This window comes from Hippoglossus stenolepis, chromosome 12 (assembly GCF_022539355.2).
Source record: "Hippoglossus stenolepis isolate QCI-W04-F060 chromosome 12, HSTE1.2, whole genome shotgun sequence".
NCBI lineage: Eukaryota > Metazoa > Chordata > Actinopteri > Pleuronectiformes > Pleuronectidae > Hippoglossus > Hippoglossus stenolepis.
In genome coordinates this window covers 20,689,475-20,705,495 of record NC_061494.1, presented here as the reverse complement: position 1 = coordinate 20,705,495, position 16,021 = coordinate 20,689,475, and the positions used below count along the sequence as shown (strand labels likewise).

Below are 16,021 nucleotides of genomic sequence, written 5' to 3'. Positions count from 1 at the left end.
ACGAACTGGACGGGGAAGTGTGCAAAAATTTATATTGAAAGGTTTAAATCTTGAATCAGATTTTTTGCTGAGTTTGTCCTGGTCGACCTTCAGACAGCGTGAAAACAGAAGGAGAAGGATTAGACAGCAGATCGCCACAGCGGGACCCTCACAGACTGTGTCAGGAGGCATTTTACCCGTCATGCAGATTATTAACGTTGCACTCAGCCAGGGATGAGGACGTGAGGGGTCACCTGAGAAGGATTCTGGGTCATTTTGTGGGTTAGTTGAGGCAGTGAAAGCGGATCTGTGTTGTACACCGGTGTTTCACGTTAATCTGCTGCTCTTTTTTTAACTCTTTAATCTGCTCAATGCGTTTTTTAGCTCAGACCAGAAAATCCTCTTTTAGATCTTAATCATTGACTGAATTCTGATGTTTAATTTTAAACGCATATTAAAAATCAGGGTATTTTATGAGTTTTTATTAGTTGTCCTCTGGTTGATTAAAATATGATTTAGGAATACTGCACTTCCTCTGTGTGACAGTAGGTGTTCATGAGGAGGACGTTTATCATTATGAGTTTATCTATTTTTATTTTTTGTATTTTGTAGACCTACGACACAGATTTCTCGAAGACGGGAGTCAGTGAACGCAGCAGCGTCCCAAATGTGAGTATTTGCCAGCAATCTGAATTATTACAAACATTATCAAATTAAGACCCAAATTTTGACATGAGAGCTCCCAGAACTGAAGCCAGAACATCTGGATTGCCCCCTGGTGGCTGGCTGCAGTAAAATCCAACCCATCTAATCGTTGTTGATATAACAATTGCATTTTCCTGTGTCACAGAGCGGAGATTACGCAGACGGACACGTGATGAGAGGCACGCTCAGTCGAATCCCGAGCATCGTCGTCACCTCAGAGACCAGCCCCTTCCTTCCCATTGGACGGAATGGTTCACGCAACGCCCGCACCAAAACAAACAACATCAACAACAACAGCAACAGGGGGGCAGGGCACGGGTAGACCAACTCCAGCAGCCAATCACCTGCAGCCACCTCATCAGCTCACGTCCAGTCAGATATCTAGAAACGTAGAGTTCAAACACACCTGAAACTAAGACACAGACAAAACCATCAGAGGAAATTATTAGATTTTACATTTCTTTTTTGATTTAGGTTTCAACCAGAACTGATACCGAGGCTGAGAAATCTGAATAACAATTCATGCATTAAAGAGCGACATAACACCTTATTTAAGCTTGAACCCACTTCCTTCCTTTTCCAGTCCCCCCTATTGGTGAATTTACAACAAATATGAAACACACAAACAGCGCGATAGAGTGTGAAATTTGCTTCATTCACTTGCTCACTCGCTTGATTTGAAATTATTGAACCAGAGCCAGAAAGTGACGTGATGCGAGGCCGCAAAATCCTGAATCGATACTTAGATTTACTTAAATTGTAATTTTGTGTGCATCGGAGTCACTGAAATATAAACTGTAGCTACTAAAGCTTTTATGAGCTACTTAGATCCAAATATCTAAAGTATGTAAAGAACAAACATACACAGAGAGAACAGGAATACATTTGAAACGCGTCGGAAACACTGCTGCATCTGTGAGGAAAGAAAACTAAATGTTTTGCAGAGACATTACTTTTTTTCAGCTTGTCAAAACATTATTCAAGCCTTCAAACTTTTTTTTCAAATTTGCAAAACCTTTATTTTATTAGATTTCAAGATGTCAAACACTAAGTTCCAACCGTTCAAAGCCTTTTCACCGGTTTCTAAATATGACTTTATGTTCATCCCGCATGAATGTTGGATTGTTTATTTCAAAAAATTGAAAACAGACTCTCAAGGCTGCTGATTTGATTCTGAGGTTGAGAAGTCTGCAGGTTCAGACACAAATTGAAGGTTATTGCCAAAAGAGACTGTAATGCATTTTCCTCCTTTTTTGAGCAAGTAGCAGATACATGTTATTATTATTATGTCATACTATTAGAGCTCAAGAAACATTAAGACTGGCACAGAATCGCTTTTTATTTAAAGGTCTACGAGCTGGTTCCTTGTCTGTAGAGTTTTTGACATCGGATAAAGGCTCATTAATGCTCAACGTTAGATACAGAAATGGATGAAGCCTTCTGTCCATAATCGTTCATTTCATCCATATTTGTTCATTTCCTCTAGAAGCTGACGGATATGGATGAAATGGAGCAGTACCAAGAGAAATCAGGGGGGGCAGTGTAGCCAATAGTTTGACAATAAGACACAAGGAAGAAATTTGAACAATGGCAGAACTTTTTGAAGAGAGACTTTGTAAGATTGTAAGAAACAACAGAAACAACCTTCTCCTCCTTCATGTTTGTTGTGCAACGCTCGAATTGCTTAGCTGTGCTAATGTAAACCGCATGGATGTATGTTAGCATGTTAGCAGCAATGGACGAATCTCAATGCTTATGTAAAGGCAGCATAAATTAGCTTATCAACGTGAAAATCTCAAGAAGGTTTATTTAGTGTTATTTTGCTCTTTAAAGATGCAGTGAATTAGTGTTTGGAGAAAACAACACTCACTCTTAAATACTTTTAGTACTTTTTAATAGTTTTTTTAATGATGATTGCTGTTTGTAAAGACCCTGCACACTCACACGGGTGTTTTTAGTTCTTCTAGATGATTAGACCTCAGAGAGAACACACAGATTTAAAGAAAACACACACACATTTCAGAGGGGAAGTCTAATCAGTGGAGGATCTTTTAACATCAATTCAGGAAACTATAGCCGTGTCTCAAGTCAGCGACTGCCACCTTAGATGAACCGGCTCTACGTAGCCGACATCCACTACATCCTCCAATGACTGCGTAGACCACATCGGCCGAAACGAAATGAGACTAGCCCCCAGCTTGTCCCACCCTTACAGCCATGGCCTAGCAACAAAGCTACGGACGAAAACGTTCTTTGGTTCATTAAAGATGTTGGAAATATTTTCCAAGCTGTTCGGTTGAGTACTTTCATTTAAAAATAAATTCTTCTGACATCTTCCGTTGTTTGGGGATGGAAGGACACATTTGTCGGCCGCATTTGTCAGAGCCTTCGAATTGGGACATTCTTATCCCGCCGCTGTGACGTAATTGGTCTACAAATGAGGCTTCAGAAGGATGCGGCCCCTGAAGTGAGACACAGTTTATTTAATTTGAAACTGCTTATTATACAACTGAAGACAAACAAATATCTGATAGTGTTTCCTTTATTTCTTTAACTTAATCTTTAACCTAAAGAAAATAGTTTTCCTGCTCCTCCTTTCTTGTCCCTGATTCGTAACGTTTAAATAACGACTCGTGATGTTTCATGTTTTGTTCTCTTTAGACGAGTTCCTCGTTTCCCTCCAGCGAAAGTGTTCTCAAGTTTTAAGAAAAAGCAAAGTGTTAATATGAATTAATTGTGTGTTGAGATTTATTTGCAGCACATTTTTGCAATTTTTCTGTTTGTATTTTTATTGTCTGTTGCTTTTGATTGAATTCTTCTGTTGTGTTTTTTCCAGCTCAGTTCTCAGAGTGATGTGACAGGGGTTCGCTGTGAGTTAAACATAAATGTGAGATTGAACCCAACTTTAAATTTGACTGTTTACTTACCCTCTCTCCATATGGTAAGAAAAATACTGTGTCTTTAAAGAGCGTGGATGGTAGTTTCTTTAGCTAATAAAACTCTGGTTTTGACATTTCAGTGAAAATAAAAAAATTTTAGTCAAATAGATAGCTGCTTTTGTCTTGTACCATCTGAAATAATTGTATATTAAAATGTTACTTCAATGCTAAATCTGCCTTTGTTATTATGAACAAATGGTTTTGGCATGAATTAACATTTTTAACAGGCAGTTAGGTGGACAGCACAGGACGGAGTTTACCGACAAATGTACCAAACTATACACAAACATTCTCAAACATTCTCAAACCACAGCGTGACCAAAAAGTTTGGAGAGTATTCAATTACAGCTAGTTTTTAAGGATCATTGCTGCCAGATTCGAGTACTGAGATTGGGTGTTTTTCCACTTTATTGGAGCTAAGCTAACCTCTTGCCTCCAGTCTTTGTGCTGATCCAGGCTAAACACGTCCAAGACCCATGAAAGTGTTTCCATCTGATATCAGATTTGGATAATATCTTGGTACAGTGACAATCAGTAGGATTTTCCAAAATGTCTGTTTTCTTTCTTACTAAAATCCCCTCATGCTGGAAGCCCTGAGGCCTGCAAATGCACTTTTGTTAAGAAACAAATTATTTTTAATGGTTTTCAAAAGGTCCCCGTGTTCTGGTGTTGTTCAGCTTGTTTTTATCTCCCTCTCTTTATTTCATTTTCCTATTTGCATCTTTAAATTGTATATTTTGCTGAAAGGTGATTTAGTGGAATGTGATTGTGATGTTGTTGGTGTTCGTACCGGCGGTTAAAAGGGATATTGGTGTTGATTGTAAAGTGGCTCTTGAAAAGCCAATCGTACCTGTTGGTCTGTGTGGAGTTAACGAACATTCCCCAACAGTCTAATTGAATGTTTTCACAAAACACGTACAGATTTCCTCTCATGACAGATTTTCATCAATGCAACCAAGACAACAAAACCTCAACAAAACTTAAACTAAAGATTGTAGCAGTCTTAACCGATAAAAAGCTGTAACGTCGAACTGTTCACTAATCTGAGCCATGCTAGTGTGTCTCGTGGCTAAGCTAGTATTTAGCTAACATTACTAATATGTTGTAGATGCTAACTGGGCTGTTAAAGTGTTGTAATATTAGCAATAGATAATCCAAATTAAGGCTTTACCAAACCATCTGTGGGGCCAAAGACTAAACTGGCTAACGAAGAAATAAAATAAACTGAGGCAACGTTACTCAAAATGTCTTAAACTGGTCTGTTCCATTAACTAGTTTGCCTTTAGCTCGAACCTCTTTACGTTAAAGCTAAACTACAACAAACTTTAATTAGCTAACCTATAACCTTAATCGAGATTAGCTGCTTTAGCTTGAACACAGGCTAAAACCATATATTTCAGCGGATAAACTGTTAGCTACACTTTGTGGGTAAAGACTAAACTGGCGAACGTAGAACTAAAATAATCTGTGAGGCAACGTAAATCAAAATGTCTAAAACTGGTCTGTTAGATTAGCTTTAGTCAACCTTTAGCTAAAAGCTTTTTACATTATAGCTAAACTACAACAAACTGTTAGCTAACCTATAACTTTGATTAAGATTAGATGCTTTATCTTGAACACAAGCTAAAACCAAATATATTAGCAGCTTAACTGTTAGCTACACCAACTCAGCAATTTTTTGGCCAAACCAAACAAGCTTTGTTGGTAAAGACTAAACTGGCTGATATAGAACTAACTTACACTGAAAGGCAACATTACCCAAAATGTCTTTAACTGGCATGTGAGTTTAGCTTTAGTTTACATACAGCTAAAATATTTTCACTTTAGATAAACTACAATAAACTGTTCAATTAGCTGAATTATACCACCAGCGTAACCTTATCAAGATTAACTGCTTTAGCGTAAATACATTGTTGTAGTTTAAAGCCGGAAGGATAGATAATCAGATTACATATTCTGAAAGGTTCAGCCCTACAACTTTCAAACTGCGCTGATGGCTTTGATTCAAATATGTATATTCACTTCCATCCTGTTAGCAACACAAACCTCAACCTCTGCATATTTTCCTAATATTTTCTGCTGGAGTGTGATGGCAGAAAGTGCAGTATATGGTAAATCAGCAGTATAATGCAGTAAATCTCCACACCGCACAACAGTGTAGTAATGATACTGAATATAAACGCAGGTGTTTGATATAGTAGTTCTTGTGTATTGACGTTTCTGTTCCGAAGGGTTGATGTTTGAAAATGGGAAAAGGATTTATTGATGATTTCTCACTCCTGTGTTGGTCTTATTTATTTTTCTAAATAAATATCTATTATTCAGTGTGTACCTCTTCATTTGTGTCAAAGAATTTTTGTGGGCGAGTCCAAACTTTTGTTCAGCGTAAACTATTTATATGAAATATCTGTTTCAGGTGAAAAAGACAACATCACATTGAAATAGGTCACAGATGTAACAGCTGTGGTTACAACAGTAAAAGAGTTTTTCTAGACTCTGACTTTTTTCCCAGACATTTTGACAATTCCCGAAATTAGAATTCTTAAAATGTTGACTTTATTCTCAACTTTTCACATTTTTCTCGACATTTTAACTTTATTCTTGAAAAGAAACTCTCAGATCAAATTAAACTATAATTTAGTTCAACTCTGTTCTCGACATTTCAACTTTTTTTAAGTTCTCTCGGACACCGTACATATCAGTACAAAAAAATAAATAAAACTACTAAGTGACATTTTGACTTTTTTCTCAACATTTCTACTTAATTATCGAAACTGAAAGCGTTAAGAAGAAATGATCCTGACTTTTTCTCGACTTTTCCACTTTATCTTGAGATATAAAAATGTCTGGAACATGCCTTTGTGTTTCCTAATACCTGAATGATCTTTATATGAACCTTTATATACAGTCTATGGTATGAACCTGGTTTTATCTTTATATACAGTCTATGGTATGAACCTGGTTTTATCTTTATATAGAGTCTATGGTATGAACCTGGTTTTATCTTTATACACAATCTATGATATGAACCTGGTTTTATCTTTGTACACAATCTATGATATGAACCTGGTTTTATCTTTATATACAGTCTATGGTTGAACTGTTTACTGAACTTTTTTATAGTCTATGAACCTGGTTTTATCTTTATATAGAGTCTATGGTATGAACCTGGTTTTATCTTTATACACAATCTATGATATGAACCTGGTTTTATCTTTATACACAATCTATGATATGAACCTGGTTTTATCTTTATATACAGTCTATGAACCTGGTTTTATCTTTATATACAGTCTATGATATGACCTGGTTTTATCTTTATACACAATCTATGATATGAACCTGGTTTTATCTTTATATACAGTCTATGATATTACGACTGGTTTTATCTTTATACACAATCTATATATGAACCTGGTTTTATCTTTATATACAGTCTATGAACCTGGTTTTATCTTTATATACAGTCTATGAACCTGGTTTTATCTTTATATACAGTCTATGAACCTGGTTTTATCTTTATACACACTCTATGGTTTTATCCTCCAGTCTCTGACTGACTCCTGCCTCTTTAAATATAAACCCAGCTCTTGTAAATCCACCGGCCTCCCCCTCCTCCTCCTCCCGGCCTCCCTCCTCCTCCCGGCCGCCCTGCTGCTCTGCCCGGCCCGGGCACCGGAGCAGGATCCCGGACTACGGGCCGTAGAAAGTCCGCTCGGTGTGAGACAGTTCACGGAGCTTCAGTGAGAGACTCAGCGGCAGGTTTTCACTTCTCTACCCGTTTCCACACCGTCTCTGTCGGCGTCTGTCCCGCTGCTCAGTCCGGGTTTAATCCCTCCACCCGCCCCGCCATCATCTCCACCAGCCGGCAACAAGTGGCACCGCTCGCCCGGCTCTCAGCGCCGGAGGCCGGGTCACACCGGGAGCTGTCCCCCGCTGAATCTGCTGCTGGTCAGTTAGACTCCAGGCCTGGAAATCAAGTGTAACTGTTTTTATAACTTTAACTTATTCGGTTAATTTTATTTGCAGGGTGTTCGCTGGGTTCTGTGCACGGTGCGGCCCTGCTGCTGGGCGGAGTGCGGGAGGCAGCAGGAGCAGGCGGGCGGTGACACACCTGAGAGCAGGTGAACAGTAGAGTCAGTTTATTCAGCTTCAACTACATCAGCTACAAACACTGGAATTCAACCTGAAAAACTGTTTGATTATCATTAAAATTAGGTTTTATTCATTAATCTTTATGTTTATTCATCTAAAAGTAACACTAGACATTAATGAACATGTGTCCAACATGTGAACATGTCAGATTCAGTCATACAGGACAGTTTTCATCAGCAGGTCGATAAAAATATAAACATATAAACACAGGTGAAAAACACAGAAGCACAAACGGAGCATAAATAATATATCAATGAAATAACTACGACATGAAGGACAGAGGCAGTAAAGAGGTCAACAGGTGATAAAACAATTACAAGCACAAGCACATAAACATAAATACAAAACAGACACGCATACAATTACTAGTAAGATGAGCAGTAAAACAATGACACTGTTAGATTTATAAAGTTTTAAAACGTAATAGTTCTTTCTTTACATTTACTTCCCGCTCACTGCAGCGTTCAAAGACTATTTAAAGATCCTTTTGAACATATTATAGTTATATAATATAGTTATGGGATCAACATGTTAAAACAGCTCTCAGGCAAAATCATTAAAGTTTGGAAAAGGAAAATGTGTGTTTGTGTGTGGGTGTGTGTGTGTGTGTGATCCTTTAGCATTATTAAAGCTGCACTGACCCCCGAGCTCTTGTGAATAGTTTGTCATTTTAAACAGCTTCTTAACTGAGCTGCTTGTGACAAAGGTCGGATCAGTAAATTAAAACGACCTGATGAGGAGGGAGGAAGGTTACGGACCGAAGACATGATGGCTCCTAAAAGTGAAGCCCAAATATCTAGATCGCCCCCCGGTGGCTGGTTGCAGTCATAAACCCGCCTCCTCAATATTAGCAGATGGGACATGGACCAAACCCCCAAAATTCAAGATTGGCTTGCCAGGTATTTGCAGCCATAATAAATGTCTGTCAAAAATGGATTCCTTAGTTTTAGGTAGTTCTTATCACACTGATGTTTGTTCAAGTGTTCATGTTTCTGATCAGTTTGGTTTTAATTACTTGTTTGATTATATCCAACGGGCTAAAACATCCTGATTGACAGCTGAGACTACCTCTTGATATATATGTAGTTTATCTGCGTGACTTTGATTCTACTGCACAATCACTACTGCACAGACTCCAAAAGACATCCAAAGGGCAAGATGGCAGCACCCATATTTGAAATATTTGGTCTCAATTTACAGTTAGAAGTGGAATCCATATTTATTTGCAGTGTATGGTTGCTATCCAGTGAACTCAGAAGAAAATAAAAAGTAACGACTGCGTTCTTACATATTTTACCTTAAAAACAATTGTGTGGTTGCCAGATGCATGCTGGGAACGTACCATCTCCAGGTTGTCTCTGTCAGATTCCTCTGTGACAAAGGCGTCTAAACTTAGCGGGTGATTTAAGAGGCTGAGCAGCTCGGGCTGTCCCTCTGTTACCTACATACGTTTAAAATGTCAGTATTTTTCCACACAGTGGCCGTGTCTGTCCTGCCTTCAACCCACAGGATTCATAAAGATGGACGACATGACCGTTCCCAAAAGTGAAGCCAAAACATCTGGATCGCCCCCTGGTGGCTGCAGTATAGGTCATAAACCCAGTGCTGGAGGGAGTACAAATAAATAGACACAATTTATTAAAGTAAAAGTACCTCATCAACTCTTCTGCTTGTGTAAAATTAAGTAATTTCTTGCTTTTGAATATACTTTTTAAGTATCACAGTAAAAGTACCTGCTGAGTGTAGCTATTCCTTAATGCAACAGTCCACTACATCATTTAGTAAATTTGTAAATTACATAAATTAGTAGTCAAAGTACAGGTCAAAAAAATGTATAATCAAATGAATGAGGTGAGTATAAATGATAAAACTAAGATATATTTCTGTCCTCTTCACATGAAACCTCACACATACTGACCACTCAGCAGTGTGTGTGTGTGTGTGTGTGTGTGTGTGTGTGTGTGTGTGTGTGTGTGTGTGTGTGTGTGTGTGTGTGTGTGGTGTGTGTGCAGGAAATCCTCACCTGTTGTTATCACCTGCCAAAATAAAAGCCCCACATGCATCTGTTACCGTGCCTCAGATCTGCCTGTTGTCACTCCTGCACATTATAACACTTTACTCATCCTCAGAATGTTTTCACACACACCACTGATGCTGTGATTTGACAGGATTTATAGTTTAAAACACATCAGACACGTTCCCTCATTAGTTTGTTTTGATTCCCTCCCGCTGCCCAGATTCTTACTACAGCACCAGATCTGGATGAAAGCATCCCCCAACAAACATGTCCTGCTGTTTACTGGATTAAGATTGATCGTTTGAAACATTCAACACTACGTCTATGTTTAGTTTGTGTTAAATCGTTCAATCAGAAATCTCCCGGGGGATTTGCTGAAGAAACATAAATACCAAGCTTTGGATTGTTGAATAGGGGAAAACAAACCATTTGAATCTGTCATCTTGGCAACTGATCATGAATTTACATAAATTATGTTTCGATTATTCAGGAAAATAAAGATGATGAATGAAAAAGTAAAGGAAACTAAACCTGAAACAAAAGAATCTATTCGGTCTCGGTTTGGTCGAAGGCAACTCCGGGAGTGATATGTGGTGGCAGGATTTGAACCCGTGACCTTGCCGTAATAACCATCTGCCACTGACCTTTCAGGAATCGAAGACACTAAACTCGTGCCCTTTCTGTTTCAGCTTTATCGTCACAAAGGTAATGAGACGTTTCCTGGCGTCGCCCCTGATTGGATCCGAGGGAGACCCTTGGCGTTATAGGGGTGAGGGTGGGTGAGGGCGGGGGTGTCTAGAAGAATCTGCTGGGTCTATATTGGCCCCGGTGAATCACGGCGAGCCGGACATACCAGGGGTCCCCTTTCACGCCATATAAGTCCAACCCCCCCTCCTTTCCCCTCGGCCCCCCTGCCATGCCTCACCCTGCCTCACCCTTCCACCCCCCCCACACACAATGCCACACAGTGCTATCTCTGGCTATTCTTAGGCTGTCACTTCAGCTCGTCTGAGCAGGCAGGTCCTCTTCTTTCTCCTCTCTCTGCTTCTTCCTCTTCCCTGACTCGTTCTCTCTGAGTCTTTGGGCTTGTGTGTTGGTCACAGTTTTTTAGTGTCACGTCAGTTTTTGTGTCTCACACCTCTCACCTGTCTCCTTTCAGAGGCTATTCGGCGCCGGCCCTTCGCTCCCGTCCCTTCCAAAAAAAAAGTTTGGTTCAATTGTCGTCGACCACTTCAGAGGATCTTTAAAGTTTCACCTGGAAGAATGAGCTCCTACAATGTGACGCTGCCCGGCCCCGGCCCCTGGGGCTTCAGGCTGCAGGGAGGGAAGGACTTCAACATGCCGCTGACCATCTCCAGGGTAAGAACCAGCTGAAAAACTGACACGAAACATCTTATTTGCTGAAGAACAAGTGATGGAATCTGTTGGTGCAGTAAGAAAATCATAAATAGAGATTCAGCTCAAATTGAGGTGTGTCTGGATCTTGAAATAAGACAGAACGAGGCGGGTCGGCTGGGGGAACGAACCAGGATTGCAAAGTCTCTGATTGGAGCTTTTTCTGCATGTTCTGCACCTCATTTCCTGTCGTCTCTTCCAGCCACTGCAAACAAAATGTAACTTCTTGTGTACACGGTTCTATTTGTTCACGTGTTTTCAGAAAACAAGGTTCCACAGACTTGTAGGAACGTGATGATTTGATAAGGAGATGTCTGCAGTTCTTTTTCATTCATTCTGATTCATCTGAAAATGGAAATCAGCCTCAAAGACCTCCGTCTGTCCATTGAAATGAATGGAAACCAGTGTAAAAAATCTGTCATCCTTTAAATCTGACCCTGCTGTGTTTTTGATTCATTTTGATAATAAGCACTGATTTGTGGTGGATTTTAAACCCTGTGGCCCCTTTGTCGGCCCCCGTCAGCCCCGGAGGGCGTGACGGCTGCTAGGATTTGTCAGGGAGGCCGAAAGCAGAGCCGGGGCCTAAAACTGGAGCTGGTGTTGGTTTCACAGCTTCGTCTCTGAATAGACGGAGCAGGAATAAAAAGAGAGGAAACACTTCTCTTCCCTCTGCTTCACCGTGCGCTTCTTCAGTCACAGATTATTTACTGCAACTGTTGTCTGGATGCTGGGATCCTTGACCTTTGACCTTCTCTCTGTTGGCTGCTTGTTGGGCTTGACGTTCATTCTGCTTCGGCTAAATGTCTGAAAGATGCCAGGGAATTCATTTTCTGTTTTCTTTTCCCCAACACAAGCTCTATACGTCCATTTTTTGTTGGTGTTTAGCAGGGTTACAATCAATATATATGTATATTGATTTTGAGAGGAAATCTGCAGATTTTCAAGGTTGTTTATATGTGGAAGTCTATAAAAAGCTCTTGCAAAACAGAAAGGCGTAAATGTTCTTTGATTGAAAAATGAACAAATTAGTATTTTCGTGTACAGGGACGTTTCAAGGGACTTTGAGGGACCCAGGCTAAATGGACCTGGGGGGCCCTGCACAAGTCATTGTCATTTCTGTGAAGTAACATGATCAGCTGTTTGTCTCCTCTCAGCTCGGGGCCCCAGTCAGTTGCCTGCTCTGCCTACACTGTTGTCAACCATGCACAACAAGTGGAGAAAGAAAAATGTGAGCAGCTTAATGTCGCTTTGACCCCTCGTGATGTCATCAGGGTTGATCGGGGATGAGCATGTGCGTAGTACAGGAAACACGGGAGGACCCTGGAGGCGGAGGATATGAATGAGATGATGAGTGGACTGGATGGATGGTGTTCTAAGTGTCTTCTCTTCACTGTGACCTCTGATCCCTTGTGTGCTGCATGTTCATCCAGCAGAAACAACATGGAGACTGTTTTAAAGCTGCCACTGAGGTGACGGAGGATTTAGTTTTCGGGTGTTGGTGATCTGACAGCTGAGCCTCAGTGGAGGAGCAGGCTGATGGAAACATGTTTCTGGGTTTGAGGAGCAAGGAGCCTAAAAACATTGACATCGATTTTTGGAAGAGATTTGATTCTGAGAAAAAGTAATCCTCAGAGAAGAGGGTGTGAAGTGGTCTGAGTGTGTCTGCTGCTGCAGATGAGAGGTTCACACAATGATGCACATCTCTGACATTTTTAAACAACAAGAAAATATATCATATATTCTCTACATTCACTCTCAGCTGTTGAGTGATGTGTTCATGCTGGAAAAGTGACTAAATTAACACGTTTTTCCTCAAAACTGGCACTTTAATAAAGAAAATGCTTGATATTTGAGTTATAACTGACATCATCGCTGTGCACAAAGAAAATTATTAATGGTGGTGAAGACCTTGTTCAAAAGATGTGAGGTTAATATCAAAACAGCTCCAAACAACAAGCAATCAGTGCTGGTAGATTGTCTGATGACGCTGACGCAGCAGTGTCTCACACACACACACACACACACACACACACACACACACACACACACACACACACACACACACACACACAGCGGATGATTGCTGCAATTTGCATCACACATCTCACCCTTCAAACCCTCAGACATGAAACATATTTTTATATTCTGTGAGACTTTCCACTTATCTCAGATGTGAATTGCAGTTTATAAATCTGCTCAGAAATCATAAACTTAGCTGCAGAACCTCTCTGATAATTATAAAAATCAATATTTGTGACTAAATGTAATTGAGTAGTAAAGATTACACAGTTCAAGACTTCCCTGGGAAATGTAGTTGATGAAAAGATAACTCACTGAACCTGACTTTACAGCAGGTTTAGGTTTAAGGATTTTCCAGATGTGGCTGTTTCAGTTCAGGTTAAACAAACAATAGTATTGATAAGTAATCAATCAATGATGTAATCAATGCAATCAACGAATCAGAAATTGATCATCTGTCTGTCCTCAGTCACACAATGACGTCCAGCAGCTGTTCACACACACACTCACACACACACACACACACACACTGTCAGCAGGCTCAGTCATTCAGGAACAGCTGACGAGCAGCTTCCCTCTGTTCGGTCCTGTCTCTGTTCCTGTTACATCACCATGCAGCCATCTTGGAAGCTGTTTTAACAGTGAGAAAGATTTTACTGGTCATGAAACATCACATGTTGAATCCAAACAATCCGAGGAGATCATTGGCAGGATGGAAATTCGTTGAATATGAAGAATTTTTCATATTTTAAAAGTTTCCTGCTGAACATTGGAGATAAACAGTTTTTAATGACTTCTGAGTCTTTTTAACTGATCTCCAGTTCAGCTTCACTCTTCAACTTGCTGGACCTGATTCTGACAGTTGAAGCTGTGACTCTCAGTCAGTTCCACACTTCTCACAGGAGATCGAAGTTACATAAAGCAGACGTTCAGGGAATGAAAGAGGAAACATTCTCCATATTCACACTCACTGAACCATAAAACCAAACTTTAATCAAGATAATACATTAAGATAAAATGTTGCTTTAATGTGAGGAAGCTTCTAAAGTTGTGGTGACTTCATGGACGTCAGTGTGTATTCACCAACGTCTCCTAATGGATGGAGGTTGTGGGGTCTGCCTGACAGACTCTACTCAGGGTTCAACAGACCATATTTTCCATATATTCCATCAGTCACCCTGCACAAAGTCGGTACTGTAAATCTTTGTGTGTGTGTATGTGTGGACAAGCCTGTTAGACACACATTCAAACACACAAATCTGCAGCTGTTCACTGCAAATATGTTACTATCCAATGACGGAAATAAACACGCACACACACTTTGTTTGACAGATATCTGCGTCCCCATGTTCGGTGCCATGTGGTGATAATCTGCCGTCATTATGACAGCCGTGGATTTACGCTGCGTTTCCTGCAGCGCCGTCAGTGAGCGTCTGGATAAGCGAGGGACGGCTGACGCTTCCCGTCATCCCTCCGGGTTTGGTTGGTTGTTTCCACAGGTTCAGAGCAGAAGGTCCAGGGAGCTGAGAGGAGAAGGTGGGATTGACGGGAATCAGAGTCGATCTGCTGCTCTTTACCCAGGGGGGTGTATAACAGTATGTGGTGAACATGTGAATGTTCCCAGATTTTATAAACATGTTCTTCATTTTGATTCTTGTCTAATGCAGAGATTCACTAACTCCGAGGGCCTTTTCATGTTTCACACATCTCCCGTTTTCACATTTTGAAATGTGAAGATGTGGCTGTCCTCAGATTTCCCGGCAGGTTTCCTCTCAGCTCAGCTGCACTGATCTGCTGCAGGTTAAGAAAACAGCTCTTTTCTTTGCCGTATCGTTCAACTGTGAAATAAAGCAGAATGACATTTCCTCTGCGGAGCCGTGTGAACCTGCGGCCCCACTGAAATGTCACAGACGCTCTGAGTTTGTGGTCATGAGAGAATACGCTGCTCGGAGGAGAGAACTTCATCTGTTCCACAATGATGAGCACAAGTAATTCTCTTATTTTCTCATTGAAACAATGTTTGGACTACAACAAAGATGGCTGAAGAGAGAGAAATAGAAAAGACCAGCCTGAGTATATCGTACTAAATACATTTTCTGTCAACCTGAATCAAAACTTTCAGACAGAGTAAAAAAAAAGGATGAATGAGTCCTTTTCTTTTGAAACTCACTTGTCTCAGTCTTTCATCATTTAAGTTCAGACCTGATTTCACAGACGTCTTTACAAGAGGTGCTGTGGCTTAGTTGGTTAAAGTGCCTGTCTAGTAAACAGGAGATCCTGGGTTCAAATCCCAGCAGCGCCTTCCAACTATTATATTTATCTATGATGAAGTTCTGTGTTTAACATATAGGTTGTTGCATTTGCACGAATTAAACAGTCTGGTCAAAACACTCACTGTCATATATTCAAGCTGTTTTCATGTTTTCCATCTTCTCCTAAACAAAACTTCACAGAAACAACTTAAGTCGCTCTGACTTTACAAGACACGTTTTTGTCGCCCGTTTTTATATCATCAAATAACTAATTAAAACCAAACTTATCAGAAACATGAACACTTAGATCAGTGCGATAAGAAAGGTTGATTAAATATCTCATAAAAACATGAATGATGGAATAAATACTGCAGCTGCTGAAGGACGTGAGCTCAACTTCACCTTCACATTCTCTGCATTTTGAAATAATGAAAAACATTTTGTAATCACTGCAGATTTATTCAAATTTTCATGTCAGTGTTGGAACATTAAACAGGAAACTTTCATATCAGTATTTGACACTGTGTGGATTTTAGTCTCAATACAGACACAGAATAATA

General features: G+C 40.1%; 2 protein-coding genes and 1 non-coding gene across 10 annotated transcripts in view; all 3 read left to right on the top strand.

Moving 5' to 3' along the window:
- The window catches only part of LOC118118876 (melanopsin-A), a 29,586-nt gene extending 23,639 nt beyond the window's left edge, over positions 1 to 5,947 (top strand). For both annotated transcript variants that reach the window (XM_035172351.2, XM_035172350.2), the window contains exons 10-11: positions 592 to 648; positions 830 to 5,947. In XM_035172351.2, the coding sequence (XP_035028242.1) occupies positions 592 to 648; positions 830 to 1,006 (234 nt within the window). In that variant the 3' untranslated portion in view covers positions 1,007 to 5,947. The remainder of the gene's footprint in view (positions 1 to 591; positions 649 to 829) is intronic.
- A 1,323-nt stretch (positions 5,948 to 7,270) lies between these two features.
- Positions 7,271 to 16,021, top strand: part of LOC118118875 (LIM domain-binding protein 3) — a 38,312-nt gene continuing 29,561 nt past the window's right edge. For 6 of the 7 annotated variants that reach the window (XM_035172348.2, XM_035172347.2, XM_035172345.2 and 3 more), the window contains exons 1-2: positions 10,485 to 10,564; positions 10,955 to 11,154. In XM_035172348.2, coding sequence (XP_035028239.1) covers positions 10,504 to 10,564; positions 10,955 to 11,154 — 261 coding nt within the window. In that variant the 5' untranslated portion in view covers positions 10,485 to 10,503. Of the gene's footprint in view, positions 7,575 to 7,652; positions 7,748 to 10,484; positions 10,565 to 10,954; positions 11,155 to 16,021 lie in introns of those variants that run through there. The other variant, XM_035172344.2, reaches the window with a different exon arrangement.
- trnat-agu lies at positions 15,438 to 15,511 on the top strand. The gene has a single exon. It is a non-coding gene; the product is annotated as a tRNA-Thr (tRNA).